At 53.2% G+C, this 22,384-nt stretch overlaps 11 protein-coding genes across 11 annotated transcripts; 6 read left to right on the top strand and 5 right to left on the bottom strand.

Annotated features, from left to right (window-relative positions):
- Positions 1-441: 441 nt before the first annotated feature.
- AYL99_06881 (hypothetical protein) lies at positions 442-1,622 on the top strand (the record flags this gene model as incomplete). Its single annotated transcript, XM_018838390.1, has 4 exons — positions 442-782; positions 859-965; positions 1,046-1,285; positions 1,357-1,622. The coding sequence occupies 4 exons, from the start codon at positions 442-444 to the stop codon at positions 1,620-1,622; spliced, it is 954 nt and encodes a 317-aa protein (XP_018692950.1).
- Positions 1,623-2,389: 767 nt separating this feature from the next.
- On the bottom strand, positions 2,390-3,831 carry AYL99_06880 (hypothetical protein; the record flags this gene model as incomplete). Its single annotated transcript, XM_018838389.1, has 2 exons — positions 2,390-3,487; positions 3,688-3,831. 2 exons carry the CDS (start codon positions 3,829-3,831, stop codon positions 2,390-2,392), a joined length of 1,242 nt encoding a protein of 413 aa, XP_018692949.1.
- Positions 3,832-4,614: 783 nt separating this feature from the next.
- On the top strand, positions 4,615-5,474 carry AYL99_06879 (hypothetical protein; the record flags this gene model as incomplete). Its single annotated transcript, XM_018838388.1, has 2 exons — positions 4,615-4,682; positions 4,748-5,474. 2 exons carry the CDS (start codon positions 4,615-4,617, stop codon positions 5,472-5,474), a joined length of 795 nt encoding a protein of 264 aa, XP_018692948.1.
- Positions 5,475-5,733: 259 nt separating this feature from the next.
- On the bottom strand, positions 5,734-6,221 carry AYL99_06878 (hypothetical protein; the record flags this gene model as incomplete). The annotated part of the gene is made up of 4 exons (XM_018838387.1): positions 5,734-5,794; positions 5,851-5,986; positions 6,060-6,146; positions 6,203-6,221. 4 exons carry the CDS (start codon positions 6,219-6,221, stop codon positions 5,734-5,736), a joined length of 303 nt encoding a protein of 100 aa, XP_018692947.1.
- A 751-nt stretch (positions 6,222-6,972) lies between these two features.
- On the top strand, positions 6,973-8,210 carry AYL99_06877 (hypothetical protein; the record flags this gene model as incomplete). The annotated part of the gene is made up of 2 exons (XM_018838386.1): positions 6,973-7,312; positions 7,372-8,210. 2 exons carry the CDS (start codon positions 6,973-6,975, stop codon positions 8,208-8,210), a joined length of 1,179 nt encoding a protein of 392 aa, XP_018692946.1.
- Positions 8,211-9,129: 919 nt separating this feature from the next.
- AYL99_06876 (hypothetical protein) lies at positions 9,130-10,893 on the top strand (the record flags this gene model as incomplete). The annotated part of the gene is made up of 5 exons (XM_018838385.1): positions 9,130-9,354; positions 9,403-9,496; positions 9,549-9,791; positions 9,850-10,107; positions 10,172-10,893. 5 exons carry the CDS (start codon positions 9,130-9,132, stop codon positions 10,891-10,893), a joined length of 1,542 nt encoding a protein of 513 aa, XP_018692945.1.
- Positions 10,894-11,497: 604 nt separating this feature from the next.
- Positions 11,498-12,464, top strand: AYL99_06875 (hypothetical protein; the record flags this gene model as incomplete). Its single annotated transcript, XM_018838384.1, has 2 exons — positions 11,498-12,084; positions 12,152-12,464. The coding sequence occupies 2 exons, from the start codon at positions 11,498-11,500 to the stop codon at positions 12,462-12,464; spliced, it is 900 nt and encodes a 299-aa protein (XP_018692944.1).
- A 311-nt stretch (positions 12,465-12,775) lies between these two features.
- Positions 12,776-14,834, bottom strand: AYL99_06874 (hypothetical protein; the record flags this gene model as incomplete). Its single annotated transcript, XM_018838383.1, has 5 exons — positions 12,776-13,591; positions 13,642-13,778; positions 13,830-14,083; positions 14,137-14,433; positions 14,488-14,834. The coding sequence occupies 5 exons, from the start codon at positions 14,832-14,834 to the stop codon at positions 12,776-12,778; spliced, it is 1,851 nt and encodes a 616-aa protein (XP_018692943.1).
- Positions 14,835-15,594: 760 nt separating this feature from the next.
- AYL99_06873 (hypothetical protein) lies at positions 15,595-16,496 on the top strand (the record flags this gene model as incomplete). The annotated part of the gene is made up of 2 exons (XM_018838382.1): positions 15,595-16,098; positions 16,230-16,496. The coding sequence occupies 2 exons, from the start codon at positions 15,595-15,597 to the stop codon at positions 16,494-16,496; spliced, it is 771 nt and encodes a 256-aa protein (XP_018692942.1).
- Positions 16,497-16,899: 403 nt separating this feature from the next.
- Positions 16,900-19,595, bottom strand: AYL99_06872 (hypothetical protein; the record flags this gene model as incomplete). The annotated part of the gene is made up of 8 exons (XM_018838381.1): positions 16,900-17,482; positions 17,535-17,699; positions 17,759-17,942; positions 17,996-18,161; positions 18,221-18,287; positions 18,359-19,183; positions 19,260-19,334; positions 19,390-19,595. The coding sequence occupies 8 exons, from the start codon at positions 19,593-19,595 to the stop codon at positions 16,900-16,902; spliced, it is 2,271 nt and encodes a 756-aa protein (XP_018692941.1).
- Positions 19,596-20,233: 638 nt separating this feature from the next.
- On the bottom strand, positions 20,234-21,805 carry AYL99_06871 (hypothetical protein; the record flags this gene model as incomplete). Its single annotated transcript, XM_018838380.1, has 1 exon — positions 20,234-21,805. One exon carries the CDS (start codon positions 21,803-21,805, stop codon positions 20,234-20,236), a length of 1,572 nt encoding a protein of 523 aa, XP_018692940.1.
- Positions 21,806-22,384: the final 579 nt, after the last annotated feature.

The following is a 22,384-nucleotide window of genomic DNA, read 5'->3' as shown; positions in this document are numbered from 1 at the left end:
CGCGCCAGTCAAGCGGGATTTTATAAAGCGATAATTCCGGTGCATTGACGGATGTCTTGCATTCGAAGGCGAACAGCCAATGTAGAAACGACGAGCTCGTGCTTTTCGGCGGAGGAGGTTTGGGTCAGTGAGTTGCCTGTTGGCTGACGGATAGGTCCTTGCTTGCACATCCATCTCTTCTAATGCTTTAAATGCATCCGTTGACTGTTTGCACTGTCCACTTTACAGGTCTGGTACCATTGACTCCCAGGTTCTTATATATATTATGGCCACCATATCCGGTGCAGAACACCAAGCCTGCTGCCAGAACCCGTCAGTGATGTTGAGCACGTCGCCCGGCCACTTGCCAAGTCGAGTCTTACCCCGCAATGACTCTGACTTGAACTTTCGATGTTGGACAGGGCTTTCATCGTGCTGCACGTCAACTTGTAGGAACACGAAATGATCACGGTTGCCATCGCCGGAGCGACTGGCGGCGTGGGTCGGACAATACTGGAGCACCTTGAATTCAGCAACAAGTTCAATGTCATAGTCCTGAGTCGCAAGGCACCGGATAAAATTGCGTCTGCTGCGCCAACGACATACCTCCAAGTCGATTATGATAACGTGGATAGCATTGCCAACACGCTGGACAAGCACAACGTCCATACCATTGTTTCGGCCATCGGAATCAACTCCGCTGAAACGAGTCAAGCTCAGTGCAACCTGATCAGAGCTGCGGACAGGTCTGGTGCCACGAAGCGTCTAATACCGAGCGAATACTGGGCGAAGACGGTTCCTGAGTAAGTCCGGCCCAGAGATCAGGCGCGTGTTCAACTTCGTCAATGAACCCTGACATGTGGGCGCTCCGAATTGCAGACTCTTGCCTCTAGACCCGACTGTGCAGTGGTGGCTCGATGCGGCTTTACTGCTCCAGTCCGGCTCGCTCCAGTATACGCGCATTGCTTGCGGCTGGTTTATGGACTGTAAGTTGTCCTGTTCCGCGGCCACGCGACCGATTCTCAAAGCCAGTTTGGGCCACTCGCAGGTTCTGATTATGCTGCAGACTGGGGAATGCCATATGTCAAATCTCATCTTTCCGATTTCTCGTGGGCGGTCGACCTCTTCAATCGCAAAGCCGCCGTACCCGGAGATGGTGGAAACGTGATTAGCCTGACTCTGATTGACGACGTGGCTCGGGCTGTTCTGTTATTGCTGGAAGCCGAGGAATGGCCAGAATGGACGTTTCCAATCGGCGACAGTTTGACATTCAACGAGTTCTTGAGGGTGGCCGAAAGAGTCAGAGGTCGGTCAATCTCCCGGCCCTGAATGCCTGCTAATCGTCGAAGCGAGTGGCGATTTGTTGACATCTTTCAGGATCCAAATTCGAGCTCACGTACGACAGCCCCGAGGACTTAGAGCAGGGCAAAGTGACAATACTGCCGAACCCGGGCACCAGGGCGTGGACTGCATCAGATAGAGAGACGCAAGATAGAAGGCATTCCCTGGTCCTATTCGGGAGATTCTATGTCTCTGGAGTACTGGATCTCTCGAAGGAGCAGCAATTTTCTGCTCGCTTTCCAGACTGGAGACCCAAAAGACTGGAGGAATTCCTGAAAGAGGTGTGGCAAGGAAAGCCGTGAGCGGCTGTATACATGTACACATGCATAGATATTTATTCCCTTTGACAGGGAGCCCATATGTGACCAAATAATCCAATCCTTGTTGGTGTCAAACAGGAGGCCATCAACATGCAGCTCGTGGAGCCTTTCCTGAGGTCAGGCCCACAAAAGAGCAACTTTGCCGAACAGCGCAACAATTCTGTCGGCAGAGTTTCCCTCCAGAAAGTGCATTATTCCTCGTCCACAATCTTCCTCCTCTCTTCTCCTTCAGACAAAACGATTTCACTCATTCTATCAAGCCAGTATATGTGGTCATGGTGTCCTTCATTATGCGGTAATGACTTAAAATGCTACTGCCGGGGAACCATATGCACACTTGCTTCCCAGTTATGACACAACAGACCCTCCATATGACGAGGTTCATCTACCAAACGCAACACATCACTTTCCAGCTGCTTGGCTCTTCCCACAAGCTCTTCGTCCCCGAAGTCACGGTCTGCAAGTTTCGCGTCATGCGGACTTGTACGGCTAGAGCTGGTGGATATTTTTCACACACTTTCGTTGCAAGATCAAATGTTTTGGACCTTCATAGTTCAACCTGTCCCCGTTTACACATTGGATTGGTTGACTCCTTGCGTGCCTACATGAAATACCCATTTACACTGGTGCAGTCACATTGTATCCTGGTACAACATCTCTAAGTCAATAATTCGTTACATCATGTCTTTGATCGACTCGCTCCGAACGCTAAAAATAAAATCGAGGATCCAGGCTTGAAAGGGCGTGGTTTAGCCACCACCGGCTTTCATGTTGCCCAGGTTAGTATTCTGCAATAAAGCTGACACTTCCTCAGCAGAATATCCAAAAAAGACGGGTCCGTTGAAGATGATTTGGGTGCGGGGCTCTTTGCCCTGGGGGGAGTCGTCTGTTTGTTTCTTTGACGGAAAGGTCGTCTGACCCTGCTCTTGCGGATGATCATTGCGGTGCGCTGCCGAAGCATTATGGGGGCTCGTAGACCGCATCTTGAGATGTGCCACGTTTTCTTCCTCTTGGAGGGCACTGAGCGTCGGTTCTTTATCGGCTGGTACCGAGATTCCCCAGGGCCGGCTGGGAGATTCGCCAACCCGGACTTCCCTTAAGGGTTTATCGAAATGTGATATTCTCGGTTCTTCATCTGCGACTGCTCCGTCTTGGGTTGGTGGTGCAGCAGCAGTTTCGCTGATATTCTCAGCCCATTTCTCCACTGCCTGGGTTGATTGTTCTTCAATCCTATCTCGCTCTGGCAGGTATGCTTTGTGCTTGACTCCTAGACCTTGTATCATGTTTACCAAATTGCCATACTTTGCGTCTAGTTGCCGGGCGCCGCTTTCATTGCCCTGGTATCTTCGCACGCAAATTTCGTGGCTTCGAGGAATCTCGTGCTTGTGATTCTCGAAATATTTGGCAACCTCTTCTGGAGAATGCTGATCGAGGAAACGGATAGGACATTGACCTGGACGTTGGTCCGGATGTGGAGAGCGTGCTGAGTACGTGTCCTGGTGGAACTCGGCTGCTATAGGATCCTCGTGGATAGAGGACGCAGGTCCATTGGCCATCTTTGCAAAGGGACATCCCAGCGTGCCTTGGACCCCCGGAGTAGTAAAATCTCGCTCAAGATCTTCGGGATCGCCATTTCCGTGTGCTATGGGGCAACGTCGCCCATTATTCTGAGATCTCTGTGTCTTGGACATCTTGTACGTTTGTATGGCTTGCTGCGCTTCGCGGATGGGAAGGGAGAGTTCGACGTCCGCGTCGATGGCAGGGATTTCTCGGAATTGGCGGGCGACTTCGCTCGGAGCAATGGACGATGCCGAGAGACTGCTGTCAGCGGCTAAGACCTTCTCATACTGCACGGTTTCAATCAGCACTCCTGTCCCAACATGCAGGGCATATGGCAAACAGGAATTTTGAATATCGCAGTTCAGGTAATACATGCAATCTCTCGCTCATCGCTACAAAGGATTGTAGCTCTTGATCTAGAGCTAATCAAAAGATTCTCATCATAACGCAGTAGGGGAAGGATAAAAACGGCGAGATATCGACTCACCTCATTTGCCGCAAATTCCAGCCTCTCCCTCAAGGCCTTCTCGTTCTTGATATGCGCGCGGACCGTGGACAGCAGGGCATCAAATCCAGAGATGAGGGCGTCGATAATGGCCGACTCACTGATGTCAGGAGGAGACGCGTGCATCGGATCTGAAGGGAATGAGAAAGGAGAAAAATCGCTCCGATGGACTTGGGATGCTCGGGCGTGAGAAGTTGTGCAAGGCACCAGCGAAAATAAGAAAATCGGAAGCTGCACGCGGCTGCCAAGAGTGGTAAAACAGCCCGAGACTAGTACCTTATCGGAAGCCAGTCACGCCGCTTGGAGGTGTCGCTCTGGGATGTTACTATCCACCGTACAGCGACCTCGCGTAGTTGGTCCACCGTACTTAAGGCCGGTCGCCTAGCATATCGTCGGTATTCAACGGAGGTTGCTTTGACTACTGCGAACAGCCAACAGCTGTCAGAACCTATGATGGCAGAACCTTCTCTTACCTAAGCCCCAGAGGAAACTATTTGGACAAGCCGAAGTCTCAAGGGATGCCAAGATTAACGATGGACGTTGGCTTGACGGATATATGGATGTAGAGACGTAGAGTCCCGCGGATATAGGGGACGAAAACACTACAGGGGCCCCTTGAAGGTGGAGCCGCGGTCACCCTGGCTGCATACCCCGCGCCGACCAGCCTTGCGGGGTTATCTTTTTAGTAACTTTTGCATCGCGGCGAAGACGGGGGTGCGAAGGGGCTGCTGTGTGGTGCAGGAGACACGATACGCGTACTGTAAGCGAGAAGACCCGAGACTACTCGGCCGAACTGCCATGTGCCACCATTTATATCGAGCCAGCGCCGAATGACGACCCTAGAACTTGAGACGGTTGTCACGGAGAGCAACTGTTGAATCACGCTGGGTTTAGATATCGTTGACGGGCATGGCTCAAAACAAATACCTCAATAAGCTGGAGGGCGACTCCGTACTGATCATCGGCGGCACGTCTGGGTGAGGTCGTCATTCTGTCGCGCGCAACTTGGGTAGCAACTAATGCACTTTTCTTCCGTTCACAGTCTGGGCTTCGGCGTCGCGGAAGCCTGCATCGAATTCAAAGTCGCCCAACTGTATGTCTCATCATCGCGACAGGCTAAGATCGACACGACCATCTCGCGCCTCCAGAACGCCTATCCAGACAGCAAGACCAAAATCACGGGCATCGCGTGCAATCTGGCCGATGAAGCCACGCTCGAGTCCAACATCGAGAAGCTATTCCAGAAAATCAATGCCAAACTGGACCACATCGTCTTCACGGCTGGTGATCCGCTTGCCATCAAGCCCCTCGAGTCCATTGATATGGCCATGCTCAAGCAAGCGGGCATGGTGCGGTTCTTCGCGCCTTTCTTCGTGGCGAAACACGGCCGCCACTACCTCCACAACACCAACCGCAGCAGCATCACCTTCACCTCAGGCACCATCGTGCAGCAGCCCAACAAAGACTGGACGCCTGTCGCGGGCTTCATGTCCGGCTTGGTGGGACTAACCAGGAACTTGGCCCATGAGCTGAAGCCGATCCGGGTGAACCTGGTCGAACCCGGCGCGGTCGACACAGAGTTGTGGGATCCCAAGTTTGTCGGCAATCCGGAGGCGAGAAAGGCATTTCTCGACAAGTATGGCCTGTCCTTGGCGACGGGAGTAGTTGGGAGGGTCGAGGATGTGGTTGAGTTGTACATGGCTGTAATGAAGGACAGAAATAATACTGGTGCGGTGGTGGAGAGCAACGGGGGAGCGCTGGTTGCGTAGTTAGCAATCAAAATCGCACAAGAGCCAAAAGTCCGGCCAAGAAAAGCAACGGATGTCAAGACAGCATTAATATCGACAATAGAAGTACATCACAGTGCCACTCGAGCTCGGTGCTGGTTTCAATCACAGTATTGAACGAAGAAAGAAGTCTTGAGCCGCATTTATTTGAGGCCAACTCTTCAAACATCCTCATCCATGTTGTGGGTTTTGACTTGTTTATGAACCCTATCTGTCTATATGCCTCCTCCCCATCACGTTTCTAGAATTCCAAGTCAAAGGCGACAGTCTCGTCGGCAATCTTTCCTACCAGTGCGATCAGTCTGCCACCGACGGATTAGCAAGCATACATTTGGGAGATTCCTCCACATCCACTCACTCGCCATGGATAGGGTTCTTGACATAGCCTTCCAGAAATTGGACTCCTTCCAGGGTCGCCACGGCTGCGTATTCGAATCCCTTGGCTCGAATACTAGTGGCAGCCAAGGGGGGGCCAGTTTTCATGTCCACCAGGCCTGGATAATGGGAGTCAGCATTCCCTAGTATTTGAGAGCGGTTTTCCTCCTGTTCGGCGGGGCTCCTTCATACCAGAGACTTCCCCAATCATGGCGCCACTCAGGGAAGCCAGTTTTTCGAGATCTTCTGGCTGGGTATCTTTCTTAAATTTAAAAAGCACTTTCATCCGGTTAGTTTGCCATGTGTTAAGGTCTAGCACGTAAGGCAGTAATTACCAATGTGGTAGAGGCCCATCTTCGCGGTCTTGGAAGCACCTGTGCTGAAGGCTATTAAGTTAAACCTGTTCACGGAGGAAAGAAATTGGATCTTGGTATTGAGTGGCTGTGCAGTGCCTACTGGGTACTCGTGAATATATGCCTTCTCGCAAATCTAAGCTACTCTATGTTTACCAGCCAGTACCAGTATCTCTTGGTCACTGGTCAGCTTCATCCGCTGGTGTGTGTGTCGAGTCCAAGACTTCTGCGAAGAAAGTGGTTTGGCTTGAGGCTATTCGTGGGCTGTGAGATCGTGGAGTATTCAACCCTGCCGAATGACCGGAAATACGGGGCCGGATGGATCAAACCGATTACCACGGGCAAAGTGACAGGGAGATATCCGACTGAAAACGACCTTGCACTCGCCCTGTTTCGACATCTAGTCCTTTCCAAAAGCCGGATTACCAGCAAGGGCCAATGACGATGGGATGTGATATACTCTGGTCCGGCTTTCCATCTGTATGTTATTTGTGCCCTTGCACAGAGGTCTAGATCCGCGTTCAGGAAGACTGTTCTCAAAATTCGGGCGTGGGATTCCGGCACTTCGTCGCAAACCCCCTGTCAATAGGTCTCCTCTTCCACAATCGCTGCTAGGATATTGTTGAGAGTTTTCACACCCCCGATTCACGAAGTCCCACGAAAGATTCAACGAGACTGATAAATTCGTGTCGGCAGTTATAGCACCAGTCAATCGTTACCAACACCGCTGGAGGTCTAATCTTGCGGCAATCATGGCTTCGACCAGAATTTCCACCGTCGACATTCCCAAGTCCGATAACTGTGTTCGCGTGAGGATGATAGACGCCGAATGCAACATGACCTTGGGATCTGAGCACTTCTTCCAACCGACCGTTCCGGGTCATGAGATCATGTACAGTACTGACGTGGCGTTCCTCATCGATAATCCACGACTGGGAAAGAAGGCAATGTTTGACCTTGGCACGAGGAAGGACTGGTGGAAGCAACCCCCAATGATCACTAAGAGGCTGGGCACTTTTCTCAGATACATCAAAGTGGACCGGGACGTGACTGAGATTCTGGAGGCCGGAGGCGTTGAATTGAAGTCCATCAGTATGTATCCCCTTGATGGAGCGATGCCAAATGTCTCCCGCCCTGGCTGAAAATCGCAGATGATATCATCTGGTCGCATTACCACTTCGACCATACGGGGAGCACGTACCTCTTTCCCAAAAGCACTAACCTGATCTATGGGCCTGGGACAACGGACAAATTGCTTCCTCCCTATCCTGACAACCCCCGTTCTCCCATCGCAATTGAACATCTGGAAGGGCGCAAATGCATCGAGGTCACGATGGAGACCTGGATAGGATCGCTGCCCGCCCATGACTTCTACGGTGACGGCTCTCTCTACCTCCTCGACACACCAGGCCATGCGCCAGGCCATGTCTGTGCCCTAGCACGGACGACGCCCGACACCTTCATCTTCATGGGTGGGGACGTCTGCCACTTTGCAGGAGACTTCCGGCCGTCGGAGGACTATCCTATGCCCGACCCGATTCCCGAAGGAGCACTATACAAGGATGCTCTGTTGCCAACGCCGTGCCCGTGCAGCTTCTTCACCGACCACCATCCACGGGGGGCGCACGGGGAGGAGGCACGAAAGACGCCGTGGTACGAGATCTCCCGACACAAGCACTCTTCGTACGCGGATCCGGAACTCGCCTCTCGGACTGTCCAGTCCATGGCCCAATTCGACGCCCGGAAGGACGTTCTGGTCTGCCTCGCACACGAAACGATGCTGCCTGTCCATCTGCCGACCTTTCAGAAAGACCCGGCCGCCGACTTAAATGCGTGGCAGGAAAAGGCCTGGAAGGCCCGGGTCGACTGGGGCTGGTTGAATGAGCTTCCCAGAAATGGGAAGCAGGCCAGAAAGGATCTCCCAGAGGGTTTTTACAGGGATGGGAAGCTCTGGGAGACGGCGAGAAAAGAGCTGGGCGAAATGGATTGATGGGGGCATGGTCTCGAAGAGATAGCTTGCCAGTGCGAAGAGTTCCCGGGCGAGTCTCTGGGCGTCTACTTGTCTGGTCGTAATTGAGTAGATTATTCTTCAACATTTACTCGGGCATGCAATTACTTGTCTCTCGTTGCCCACCCAAATGCGAGTTTCTGCAGTACGACCACTTTGCCCATAGCCAGAACCTTGTTTTAGAAAAGAGAGGTGGCCTTCGGCTACAGTTTCAATACTTTTCGCACATAATCAACCGCTATTTTGACCAGGAGAAGCTACAGACTCACTACAAGCTCGTATCTCTCAACCGAGCTCTCTGCTCGGTCGGACGGAGAGAGGAGTTCAATACACCTTGGATACAGGTAATGGATAGCTTCGTATGCTTCAGCATAATCCCGGCTCACGGGAGTAGTCTACGTTGAAAAGGGGCTCGTTTGCTCGATGGCGATCGCAGTGCAATACTAGTCTACGGCCCTAAGCTGGAAGTCCGTACCACGATTTCGTTCTCGTTCTCGTTCTCGGCCTATGGCAAAGCAAAGGTCTGGACCGCGAGTCCTGGGCAGGTCACTTCTAGACCACGAGTGGTGGTGCCGTAGATATATCCGTATATCCGGCCTCTACCAAGTTGTTAGTGCTGTTTCTCTCCTGGGTGGTAGCCTTGCGGATATACGGATGTAAGAGAGCTGAGGCTGCAAAAGTAAAATCTGGGGACCCCGAGCACGGGGTGGGCGGGGCTCCAGAGTCAAGCAGCTGAGTGAGAGACGAGAAACTCTGTTGATAGCTGTGTCTACAACATGATAAAGCCTGGACGGTTCGTCGGTGAATGTTAGGTCTCTAACGCTTGGTCAACACGACTCTGTCTATCATTCCAGTCTCTCTGGGCGACCTTCAACTGATAATACTTGATTGAGTTGTCAATATGGAAGCCGGCGTGGCAACATACGTCGAAAAGTCCGACATGGACCCCGAGCACCATGAGAAAGTGACCACCGTCACCGAGGCGTCTCTCCACAAAGGAATCGGCATCGAGGCTGCCGATGTCCGCGTGGCGAGCCCGAAGAGCAAGGAGGAGCGCGCCCTGGTGCGCAAGATGGATACTCTAATCCTGCCGTTGCTCTCGGGGGCCATATTCTTCGCCTATCTGGTACGTCTTTATATGTATAGTTGTATGCACACTGGCTGACTCTGGCAGGACCGTGGAAATATCGGCAATGCGCGGATTATGGGTCTGCAAACGGACATTGGCATCGACAACAGCCAGTTCTACAATTGCCTCATGATGTTTTGTAGGTGTTGGGCTTTTGCTTTTCTGGTGATTGGAATTTCTGACAACCACAGTCCTCGGGTATATGCTGGTCGAGCTGTTTGCAGGGATCCTACTTCGAAAGCTCCCGGCCAACTTCGTCATCGGAGGCGCTGTCCTGGCCTTTGGGGTTCTGGCTGCTGCCTTTACTGCTGTGAAGAGCTACGGCGCCTTGATGGTCCTGCGACTCCTGCTCGGTCTAGCAGAGGGCACCAGCTACAATGCATACCTCTATACTAGCTTATGGTACAAACCACACGAATTATCCCGAAGAACTGGTGAGTTGAGCAATTCTGGCTCCCCTTAAGTATTCTCAAGCTGACATTTTCTGCATAGCTGCCGTATATGGAATGAGTCCTATCGCAGGAGCTTTCAGCGGTCTCATCTCTTATGGCGTTGAGAAGAACTTGGATGGCGCCAGGGGCTACCACGCATGGCAGTGGCTGTTTATCATTGAAGGAGTTCTGACTATTACATTCTCGCTCTTCATTATTGCTCTTCTACCTGGTTTGCCCGACGTGGTTGTTAAAAAGGGGCATTTCATGTTTCCCCATGAAGGCGAGCGCAGCATCGTTGCACAGCGAATGCGTGAGGGTGAGTCATGCTTCAGCACATATGCAACGATTCGAAAACTCAACTGACACCGACGTAACTACAGGACAAGTGAGTGACCAGTCAGGCGTCCGCTATCACCAGATCTTGATAGCACTCAAAGACCCCAAGCTGTATCTCTGCGCCCTCATGATCGCCGGCTTCGGCCCCGTCATTCAGGGATTCTCGGTGTTGCTCCCCACCTTCATCAAGGAATTCAACTTCTCACCGCTGCAAACGCAGCTCTTCTCCATGGTACCGTACGCTTTCGGTTTCGCCGCGCTTGTGGGCATGAGTTTCCTGTCCGACTACCTCAACCACAGAGCCTTCCTGATCTTTGGCTGTTTCGCCACGTCCCTGGTGGGGTTCGTGATCCTGCTTGTCACGACCAACAAAGTTGCCCTAATGGCCGGGCTATGTTTTGTGCTGACGGGCACCTACCCCGGCACAGTGTTGTGCGTGGTGTGGATCAACACGATGCACGGCGGGTTCACGAAGCGGGCCACAGCCATTTGGATCAGCCAGATCTTCATCCAGAGCTACGCCATCATCGCCACTCAGGTGTACGACACTCCTCCACGGTATTTCAAGGGTCACGGAATCACTATGGGACTTTGCGTGGTCGCCATGGCTGCCGTTGTTGCCATGTATTTCATCATGAAACGAGCGAACGCACAGCGTGATGCACAAGCTCGGGAGCTTGAAGCAAACGGAGAGATCGATCCTCGAATGGAACAGGATTTCGAAGACTTGTGCGACTTCCACCCGGCCTGGCGCTATGCACTTTGAGGACGCAGCGAGGAAATATGACCTTCCCAGATAACTGGAGGAAGGGGGACATGTGTCTCATGCAGTATTGGTGCAAGTTTCTCCCCTTGTTATCAGACAATAGGTGTGATTCAGTCAAAGCATAACATATTGTGTTCGAGCTGTATAAGCGACTGTCAGTAACTTTGTGAGATTTAAACCCTGCATCGGTGACATATGAACTCGTCGTAGCATCCCCAGAATGTCCGGAGAGTCCACAATCGCCATTCCCACTCTCCAGCCTCATCGTTGACCATACATATGGCTTTGAGAAAAGGGACATGGACGAAGAAGCCGTGATACTCGGTCTGATGGCATTTCCCATTTCGAGCCACCACTTCATTCCAGACCTTCAGGCAATAGGGCCCCGCATTGAAGAAGCCGGACGACCACATTACCGAGCCGGACCCGGCACCTTGACCTGAGTTAGGGTTATGTTAATAGTATCCAGGCGACTCAGCTGACGACGGCCTACCAAGTGAGACCCGATGTGAAGGCATTGTGGCTTGAAAAACGAACTTTGATTCAAAATACACAGCACACAGCAAATATTCTGGATTTCCTAGCATCGTGTTTCAACCATAAGATGCAAAATCTTCAGGGCAAAGTAGCATTAGTGACCGGAGGAGGGTCCGGCATCAGCCTTGCCTTTTGCAAGCTGCTGTACAAGGCAGGCTGCAAAGTTCTCATTGCCGACATTGCTCTGCACGGCACCGCGAAACAGTGGCTCGCGTCGATTCAGGCAGAAAGCCCCTCTGACGCCGCTCGGGCGAAATTCGTTCGAACAGACGTGACGGACTGGGACCAGCTTGAGACGGCTTTCAAGGAGAGCGAGGTCGTGCTTGGGACTCAGCCTGACATCGTGGTACCCGGCGCAGGAGTCTACGAGCCATCCTCCAATTCGTTCTGGGAGGATCATGATCTGAACTCGCGCTACAAGGTGCTGGACATCGACTTGGTCCATCCTATTAAATTGACGCGGATGGCTATTCGACACATGGTTCAAGCTCGCAAAGCAGGAACTATCATACACATCTCCAGCATCGCAGGGCAACGGGCGAGCGTCGTAACGCCGCTGTACACAGCGGCCAAGCATGGTATAAACAGTTTCATCCGCAGTATGGGTTCGCTGGAAGCCATGGCAGGTATTCGAGTTCTCGGAGTGGCGCCAGGGTAAGTGGGAGCCCGCTTCATAGAAGGACGGCTCAGAGTGGCACTGACCAGTAGAACCTTTGAACAGAACGGTCGGCACTCCACTGTTTACAGACCACCCTGAGGCGTCCAAATTCCTGGACCTTGACAAAGACACGCTACTTGCACCGGAGCATGTCGCCAATGCAATGTTCGCACTCCTGACTGAGACCCAATACAAGGGCGGCACAGTCCTTGAAGTTTGTCATGAGACTGCGTGGCGGGAAGTGTCCTTGCTCAATGACCCGGGGCCGCAGGGGCCGGCGAGCATCACAAGCCGCAAAAGCGAAGCGATCAAAGATATCCTTCCCCATCTAGGAGAGCTGGACAAGATGGTCGTCGAGGGAGTGAGGACTGATTAACTCGTCGACCTTGACGAGGATTTGCCCGACATTGAATTGGTCATGGTTACGTCAGTATAGCAGCACGCGCTGTCGAATGGCATTTTCTCGTGTCGGTGCGTGTCGAAGAGTAGATGTCAGCTTTGCGGAACTCTTGAGCAAGCCATCGAGGGCCTATTTATTTATGGAAGTTAACACTATATCTTAATTGATCAACCAGCCTTTAACACTAGAGTAAAAGAAGCCTACTTGCGAATCACCACCTGCTTTCTCGTAAAGTGGGCTTGTGTTGTTTTCCAGTTCTAGAGTAGAGGTCCATCTGGCTCTATCCTTCAACTACTCCGTAACCTCTCTTCCTTGTCCTCCTCGGTCTCTTCGCCCAAATAATACGTCACATCCCCGCCGTTGAACTCAATAGTTGAGAAACCACTGCCCAGCCAACCCCAGCGATTGCCGCTCTCGTACTCAATATCATAGTCCTCGAACCTGGGTGTGGCCAGCACGTCAAGATAGTGCAGTCGCGACCCAGGCCATACGATAGGGTTCGCTTCCACGCGGCCCTGCTTGAACCAGCTCCGACACGGGTCCGTCCAGGCTGTGCGCTTGTGGTAGGTCGTGGCGTGTTCGCCAAAGTCAGCCACGACGCTGGGCTTGGGCGAGAGGCGCCGAATGTGTTCAAGACGGATCTTCTTGATAATGGCGACCAGATTGTGCGACAGCGCCGTGGCGACTGGGATGAGAGAGCCCTGAGCTACGGGCCCGTACGGGCCAAAGTAGGTGAAATAGTTAGGAATGTCGGGCACACCGGTGCTGATGTACCCCAGAGCGTGGTCCTGCCAGAGCTCGCTGACGTTGGTCCCGTTCAACCCGACGACGGGGAATCGGGGCCGGAAGGAGGTGTCGAACCCAGTGGCGCAGATGATCACGTCCACGTCGACTTCATGCTCGGACGAGCTGGGCTTGAACCCGTGCGGCGTGATGGAATGCATCGTTTCGAAGTAGACTTTTGTTTTGGGCGCCACCAAAGCTTCCAGATACCCCGTCCCAGGTGTCGGGCGTCGGCAGCCGACGTTGAAGTCCTTCGGGATAATATGGGACATGATTTCTTCGTTGTAGGACAGACGCCTGGCCATCTCGCCATAAGAGTACTGCCACTAGATGTCAGTAAGAAAAATCAAGGTAGCCGGGAGAAACCGACCTTCCACGCGTCCTCAGCCTCCTGAGTGTTGCGCAGGATGAACTTGAACCGGATGTTCAGTTCTCGCTCAACCTTTTTGCGATAGGAAAGATATTGCGCTTCATCTTGGGCCCACGTCTTCTGTTGCTCTTTGGAATCTGAACACCAGGTCAGTCATAACTGAGTCGCTTTGTTTAGTAACTCCTTACATTGGAAGTTGGTCCCGTTGTCGCCGGCATATTTCGAACCGTATCCTGCCGTGACCCAGATCGGGCTCCGGACCCAATGGTAGAGCTGATCAACTTGTTGATATATCGAGGCTACGACTTGGACCCCGGAGCTTCCGCTTCCTATCACAGCAACCTTCTTTCCCTTGAGATCGACAGTATCGTCGAAGTTTGCCGTGTGGTAGAGCTGACCGCAGAAATCGTGCAATCCGGGAATGTCTGGCCATTTCCAGGCGCTGTCAAAGACTTGTCAGCTTATTATTCTGCTTAAACACTGCAGACTGCCCACTTTAAGAATCCAGAAGCATTCACAAAGAAGTGATACTCCTCCTCACGCTCCTCCCACTGGCCAGGGCTAATCTCGTGTCGCGAAGCGATGATCCATCGGGACTTGTCTTCGTTCCAGACCGCACTGGTGACTTCTGTATTGTATTGAATATAACCGTCGAGCTTCTCCTCGTCGACAATGTCGCGCATGTACTGCCAGATCTCCCGACTCTCGGAGTAGAAGCTCGTCCAGTCAGGCTTCGGTCTCCACGGGAACTGATAGCAAACGCTGGGTACGTCGCATGCGCATCCTGGATATCTCAATCATTCAATGTTAGCAGGTCAGTGGTTGCCGCAATGGCGAGATACACACCTATTCTCGAGCCACGTCCCGCCTACATCGTGATTCTTTTCGTAGCATTTGATCTCCACATTCAAGCCCTTGAAGGAATCGAGGGTGACAGTATGATGTAGAAAATCGATGCCAGATGCTCCGGCACCCAGACACAGCATTCGAAATGGCTCTTTTGTCAGCGGTGGCTCACCGAGCAAATGCTCAGATATCGTATAGCCGGAAGGAGCTTTCGTGACCCATTCTGGAGAAAAGGCGGGTCGGTCTGTCGATGAAGGTAAAGGGGTCTTGGGTTTGTTGCTTAGATCAGGTACAACCATAGCCGCCGCCTGAGTTGGAGGGCCACCGAAGGTCTGAGGATTGTGCATTCCGTCTTTCAAACGGAGGAGAGGTGGATTCATACAGTCACCGAAGGTGGTACGGGTGCCGCAAGTGACAAAGCGAAGCCACGAAACCGTTCAGACCAAACGCCTACTTCATCAACATGGACGGTCGAGGTGGCCCTCAAAGGCTTTTCTAGCGTGGGCTTTCAGCCATCTCAACGCGGTCTCTGCGGCACCTCCGCGGGTCCGATACAGACGTGCCGGGCTCGTGGAATGACATGCAAGGAGGGAAGCAGCAGGGGTCTGGACAGATGGCGCCACACTCATTGGGGTCCATCTGTGCGGGCCGGATGTATACTGGCGTCTTAAGATCCGGCGACTGAATCAAATAGCCGTTCACCAATGGGACACAGGCTCCATAATTTGTCCTCCTAATGTCGTTGACGTGCGTGTCGTGGTCAACCAACAGGCAAATACAACCGAACTAACTGTTCGGCGACATGTCTGTCGGCCGAGGATGTTCGACTATAGGATTGTAGTCTCCTATATCCACATCCTAGCATTTCCGGCCGTCGTTAGCCACATACTGGCCTGACATGATCACAGAAAACCATCATAGTATTCGCTGCATACAATACACACATATGTAATGAGTGCTTGACTCTCTCAGTCCGGGTACTTCAGGGCGAACAAGCAGAGGCTCATACCACGATATCAGCTGAGGACCAACTTCGCCGTCTGTCATCGCCTCTCACAAACCCAACTGCCTCCCTGTGAACCCGCAACTCACCATCACACGTAGGAAATGTCTGAGCAGGGCCCGAAAGGCCGGCTGGCCGGTAAGACGGCGATCGTGACAGGTGCGGCCAGCGGCTTCGGGGCTGCGATCGCAACCATCTTCGCCAACGAAGGCGCCCTGGTGCTGGCAGCCGACATCAACACGGCCGGCGGCGAGGCCATCGTGGCCAAACACCCGAACCTGCACTTCTTCAAGCTCAACGTGACGCTGGAGTCGGAGTGGCAGGCGGCGCTGGACTGCGTGCTGTCGAGATGGGGCAAGATCGATATCCTGGTCAACAACGCCGGCACCAGCCACCGCAACCAGCCGGCGCTCGACGTGACCAAGGCCGACTTTGAGCGGTGCATCGCCGTCAACGTCGACAGCGTCTTCCACAGCGTCAAGGTCGTGGTGAGGAAGATGGTCGAACAGGGTACCGGCGGCTCGGTCATCAATATCTCCAGCATTGGGAGTGTGAGGCCGAGGCCGGGACTGGTCTGGTATAATGCGACCAAAGGGGCAGTTTCGAATGTGAGTTCACATTCCATTTTCTTTTCCTTTTCTCCTTCAGCTTCTCCGGAGATACTACTTCACGACGATCTCCTACCAGAACTAATCATCCGTGTCTTCACATGAAACACCACAGCTGACAGCGCTACAAGGCTACGAAAGGACTCGCAGCAGAATTCGGTCCGCACAAGATCCGATTTAACTGTATATGTCCGCTGCTGTCTGGCACGGGTCTGTTTGAGACTTTCGTCGGGGTACCAGACACGCCAGAGAACCGCCAGAAATTCATTGGCAATGTTCCGCTGGGACGACTGACGGACGTAAACGACATTGGCTACGCCGCCTTGTATCTGGCGAGCGACGAGAGTGCGTTCGTCACAGGGATTAATATGGAGGTGGACGGTGGGAGAGGGGTTTAAAAAAAAGAGGAGGGTGGAACCGGTTCTGTCCGTATAGCTGCAATTTTGAAAATGTTCAAATGCGAACGAAAGACTGGATTGAATGCTCTCGATTCTTCTTTTCTGTGTCTCGATCTTACTTATTGGTCTTCTCATGCCTCTCAAACTGGCCAGAGCTAGCTTAACTATTGGTTGCTCAGGCATTTACTACATGACAAGGGAGCATTGTACTCGCTGAGTGTCTCTGAAATGGAAGAAACCACCGTTTCTGATTGGCATTATCTGGTTTTTACGGCCGAATTACCGTCGTGCAGAGTCACCAGCGAATCTCACTATCTAGGCGCTTGTGGTTTCAGTTCAAAAATTCAGTGGACAGCTTTGCTCGCATTGAAGTCTGACATCTAGTGGCCTCCTGGTCGAGATCTTAAGCTGGCTTCAGAAGACTATCGACATCTTGCGAAACCGGCAGATCCAGCCACTGAAAGAACTTTTCCTGATCGAAGGCAGGATGGGCCATTGCATCGTCGAAGCTGAAGAGACTTGTCGAGAAGTCCAAAGCCATTTCGGGCGTGGGTTGGGGCGTTGTGGCGGCTCCAAACGCAACTTGAGTCGCCTCACTGCTGGCCTTCTCCTGGTTTGCTTGGTCCGGAGAACTGACTTCCTCGACTCCGGATCCAATGATGCTCCCAAATCGTTCTCCAGAATCTGAACTTATGCCTGGAGAGGGCACAAGTCTTCCCTCTGCTCGTTTTTCACTCTTCGACCTGTGCCTACTCTGCTCGTTGTCCTTTATCGGTTGATTGTCATGCCCAGCAGGCGCTTTAAGCCTCTGCATGATCCTGTCGAAGAGCTTGAGCACCCAGCCACCGACCGGCCAGGATTCTTGCATCGAGGCCAACCCCAGCATGCACACCTTGGCTCGCATCTCTGCCAAGTCGTGGTTGGCGGCTTGCGACGTGCATATGCTGTACACGTGGACTGCGAGGGCGTTGAATAGAGCGGTGATTCTGCCAGTCGATCGTCAGTAAGCTCGGGTGGCAGACAAGAGCACGATCCTACGTTTGTACTTGGCAAAGCCTGACGAGTGAGGCGGAAAGCAGATCCTCCATGGATCGAGTGATGGCGCTGGCTGCCGCAAAGGCTTTCTGAGTATTCCCCCATTCCCAGAATTGCTCTGGCCCGGACTGGCTGAGTGGTGGCCGGCAAAGTAAGATCATCGCGTAGCTTTCACTCCAGTGTGAGGCCCCATCAACCAATTTTGGTACGATTTTGAGCGGACTTACTTATATGTCATTAGAAGCATCGATGCCCACAGTCCACGACCCGAGCTACTGTCGATACCCCGATACACCAACTCGGAAGGAATTTGTTCGTGGAAGAGCAGCATGGCATCCTCCAAACTCGTCCGATGGTCGAAGGTAGCTATCGATCGAGCTGATCCATATCTTGCGTCAAGTATTCGACTTACTATAAGTCTGGTTAGCTACTGTTTGCGACTAGAATGTAGCCGAGTTACGTACTGAGTGTGCTGAGCTTCGCAAGCTGTATGAAGTAGCCAGCAGCGTCATGGTCGCCTAGCTCAAATTGCTCACTCACGTCTGCGGGACCGGGCTCTTCGACGTCGCAGTCGCCCTGCCAGATGTGTCGTGGTCGACCTAAAGATGCACTGACAAGGACATCACGGATCTGGATGCCAAGGAGTCAGTCTCAGATGTTCAAACCCTTCAAGAACAGAGCGAATGCACCTGCAGTGACCACCAGAGACGCTTCCAGAGCTGACTTTTGCGTGGGCCAAAGTTGGATGATGTTGTGCTGCAGGACAAACGGTCAGTTTCTCACTTTGCCCTTTCAAAAGAGGTATAAGAATCCAGAGACACGCCTACGTCCTATGAAGGCCCAAGCTCTTTGCAATACTGATCGCCATGCCCAACCAGTACCACGAGTCCTTCAGATCGTTAGGGCGCCCCCACCAAAAACTCATGAGAAAGAGCGCGCGAATATTGTTCAGCTTGTCCGGCTCGGCATCGGCATCGTACAGTAACCGTGCCTGTCTATAGAAGGCGGAGCGGGCGACGTGTCGGTCTTTAAAGCCACCGGCGATCAGGATCTCTTCCTCACACAGTGTCGTCGCCACCATGAGTAACGAATTCAAGACCAACTGCGATCTCCGCACAGCCTGAGCGGCATCGTGATATTCCGACCTCTCAACGATGGGGTAAGCATAGTGGAAGTAGTCGAAGTAGACATCCAGCAACTGCTGGAGGATCTCAGGGGCAAGGCGATGGAAGATTTTCCGCTCCTTGAGAAGGCGGGCTTGGTTCGCGGCGACTTGGTCGTCCTGGTGCAGGGGAGATCGACCTTGGTGCTTCATGCCGGGGTTGTCGGGAATGGAGACATGCAAGCACCTCTGGTGGAGAGGTTCTTTGCTCAGGAAAGGCGCCAACACGTCGTGAACCACGTACGTCAAACTGAACGTCTCGCCTAGGAAGACGCTGTCTCCCAGATCGGTCATCGGCTTGTCATTGGCGTTGACACTCCGCTCGGCAACCTGGGCATAGAGCATGTCCGGGGACTCGTCGTCGGAGAGCGAGGGGCTAACCACGCGGTTGCTCCTTGGAGGCGAGACTGTGTTGAGGACGGGCTGAGAGGCATGGTCACCATTGGTCAACGGCCCGTATGACTGTGGATTTGCGGAGGCCGGAAGACCTCTATCCCCATGTTCAGTACTTGCTTGAATGTTAGGATCTCTCAGAAGTGGCCGGGTGAGGGTCCGAGATGCCATACCTTGTATCTACAGTCGTGTATACCGGCTTCTCTTTCGGTCTCTGATCTTGCGGTGTGCGGCGTTTACGAACATGTCTTTGTGCTTGGGTCAGTAGCCACTTCCCCAAAGATCGGTAGAGAAATGGATTACCTGCCGCGCCGCGACTCCACCAGCACGCATTCCAACGACTTTCCCGCACAGTTGGAGCACGGGAGCCTGTCAGATGCATCACATCGGGTCTTCTTGAGGTGGCATCGTTGGCAGGCGACCCGGCCTCGACCACTCTGGGCAGCAGGCCGGGCCGAAGTGGCCGGCAATGCCGGCGCCGGCGGCGTTGTAGAATCATGCTGACCCATGGCGGCTTCTTCGGCGTCTCGACACATGGGCTGGGAAGAGGTGGCAGTGCTGTACCGGCAAAGAGCCCCTGGCCGAGGATGTTATATCCCCGTCGTCTACGGAGTCCATGTCTGGAGTGGAGAGGGGAAAGCGGGTCAACACCAGGGGGTCCCAGCCTTGCGCGAAGGGAGAAATGGGGTCCGTTCTCTATTTCCCTTGCCATGGGTCGCGGATATACAAAAGGAAATAGCCACGCTATAGACGCATTGAATTCCCTTGATCCGTGATTTCAGTTTCTGATGAGACGGCGGGGCTCTCAATCTGGATACTGTACGGTAGTTGCACCCACTCGGGTTTGCTGACTGCCGCGAGCGGCACGAGCTTGCTCATTCTTCTACCGACGGAGGAAATCACCTCAGATCACGGCCTCTTGATCACTATTCATTGACTAATTTCGAGCCTTTGCAATTTTTTATTTCCAATGTGTATCGCATGGAATTGCTCATAACGAACTATATCTGTGTACGATTGAGATATGCTTGGTCCACCTCAGACAGAGCCCTGTTTCCTGCAAATAGCAGCAATTAAGCAAAGCGAAAGATTTTTTGTACGGTGCGAAAATATCCTAACTTAAATTTCTACCTCATCATCCTCTCGTTCAATTTGGGATAAAGTACTTCATGCTGAGTTCAGCCAAGCTGGACATCTTGGCCAAGAAGGGCGCTTCGATGTCGGTTTTCGTGCACGCCTTCTTGCGTGGCTGGATCTTGTCCTTATCCCACTTGTCCTCATCGCCCGGGAAGACCGGGGGACTGGAGCCGATCTGTGCCAAAAAGATCGGGTCGTACTTTTGCGGCGTCTTGGACATGTTGGGCAGCGGCTTGAGTGTTTTGAGATAGCCCCAGCCCGAGGGGCCTTCCACAGATTCGGGAGGGAGGGCGTCGTCTGTGAGATTGGCAGGCATGTTAGTCGGCGTAGTCTTAAAGTGTTTCATGATAGCCATCGCCGTGCCGGTCAAAGACGGACTGACGACGTAGCCACCACCATACTGAGCTCGTTGGAGCAGGGCAGACTGGATTCTGAGTGCGCCGAAATATCCCGTTGTGTAGTCGTTCACCACCATCTCCGGCGGCCACTGGGGATTGGCGAGTCCATCGCCGCAGTGGGCCAGCATGCCGGATGAGGCTGAGCCCTGCATGTCGAATCCCGGTTTGCGTGCCCATGGCCCTGTGGTCCCGTAGCAGCGGACGTGAGAGATGATCAGGCTAGGATTGCGGGCGAACATGGCATCGTCGCTGAAGCCAAACTTGGCAATAGCTCCCTCGCGGTACGAGTCGACCCAGACGTCGGCGTCTTGGATCAGCGTCCAGAGGTGTTCACGGTCCTCTTGCTTGTGAAAGTTGAGCCGGGCCGATGCACAGCCCAGGTTAGCGCCTGCATAGACCGAAGCATGTTCAAAGCCGTGGGTGAACATGATCTGCAGCACCGATGCCCCGTGTTCAGCCAGCGTCCGGCCAGACGACGGGCCGGCAATGGCGTGCGTGCAGCACAGCACTTTCAGACCTTCCAGGGGCCTGGATGGACTCGGGCTCAAGGGCTTGGGGGGAGCGTCGGTCCGCTTCTCGATTGGGACAATGGGAAGTTTGGCCATGTGTTGCCCGTGGGGGTTGGCGGCCCAGGTTTCCTCGGACTGCACCACGGCCATAGGCATGCCGGCTTCAGCGGCGGCGGCTTCGAGAACCTTTGAATCCCATTGCTTGACAGTGGCTCGGATGTCTGACTCCAAGGCCGAGCAGCGCAAGAATGCCGTCCACTTGTAGACGAGTTCTATATAAACGGCGGAAAGGATGACGTGCCGTCCATCCTTCGTCTCGAAGATGTTTCTGAGGAACGGGTTCCCAATCAAGGCGTCGACCGGGATCTCCTGACCCCAGATGCAGGGAGTCATACCGATATCTGGATCGATATAGTTGTGAGACCGGCGCAGGTCGATCTCAATCTCCTGCGCCGGGCCTCCTCGCAGTTCCAGCATCCTGGCTGCCAGGAGCGCATTGGCTGCACTGGGAATGGCTCCGATCAACGACAGATGGATGTCGGTGCCTTTGGTCTGAGAAACCGGGGGGAAGCCATGGGTGAAGCGGACAGTGGACTTTGCTGAGCTGTTGGCAGCCCCAAAGTCGGCCAAAATGGTGTTCAGATACGACGTGGCTATGCGTTGGGACTCGTTCATGGTGTCCATATGGCTGTGGCTGGTCACCACTGTGGGAAAGCGATTTGAAAGAGATGGAATTGGCTTAGAAATGCGTGTCTGTTACGGTGTCAGGGCACGCTGGTCGCGTAATGCTTTCTGTCTTTAGGGGTGACTAGAAGCAATCCAGCCGTATGAACTGGTTCTTTGTAGGGCCCCCTCGACATTTCCCCCCTTTTTTTATCGTAGTTGAACCTCGGATCCATGGCGGCAGAAGGATGTACATCACAGCCTGTGCCTTTGGTTCGAGAACTTGGTTAGATCCGCTCACTCCTGGGGGGATTGTCCTGGAGGGTTCTTGCTCGTTGTCTGGATATCCACAGGGGTATTCCGTATATCCGCCACTGTATATCCGGTCGCCTATACCCGAGGAGACGCTCTACCCAACCCCGGTTCTCCAGACTTACATCCTCCGGCTCCAGATTTCGGCTCTGACGGCTCACATATGGACAAGGCCAAGTCTGGAGTGTTGTTGTGGAGATGCGTAAATGGAATATGTATGGTTGTGGTCTCGCTGTTTTCTCGAGAGTTGTAGCGAGACCGGGAGCCTTGTCCGACATC

The sequence above is a fragment of the Fonsecaea erecta genome (genome assembly GCF_001651985.1).
Source record: "Fonsecaea erecta strain CBS 125763 chromosome Unknown Scaff5, whole genome shotgun sequence".
In the NCBI taxonomy this organism is placed as follows: domain Eukaryota; kingdom Fungi; phylum Ascomycota; class Eurotiomycetes; order Chaetothyriales; family Herpotrichiellaceae; genus Fonsecaea; species Fonsecaea erecta.
This window is presented reverse-complemented; position numbering and strand designations above follow the sequence as displayed.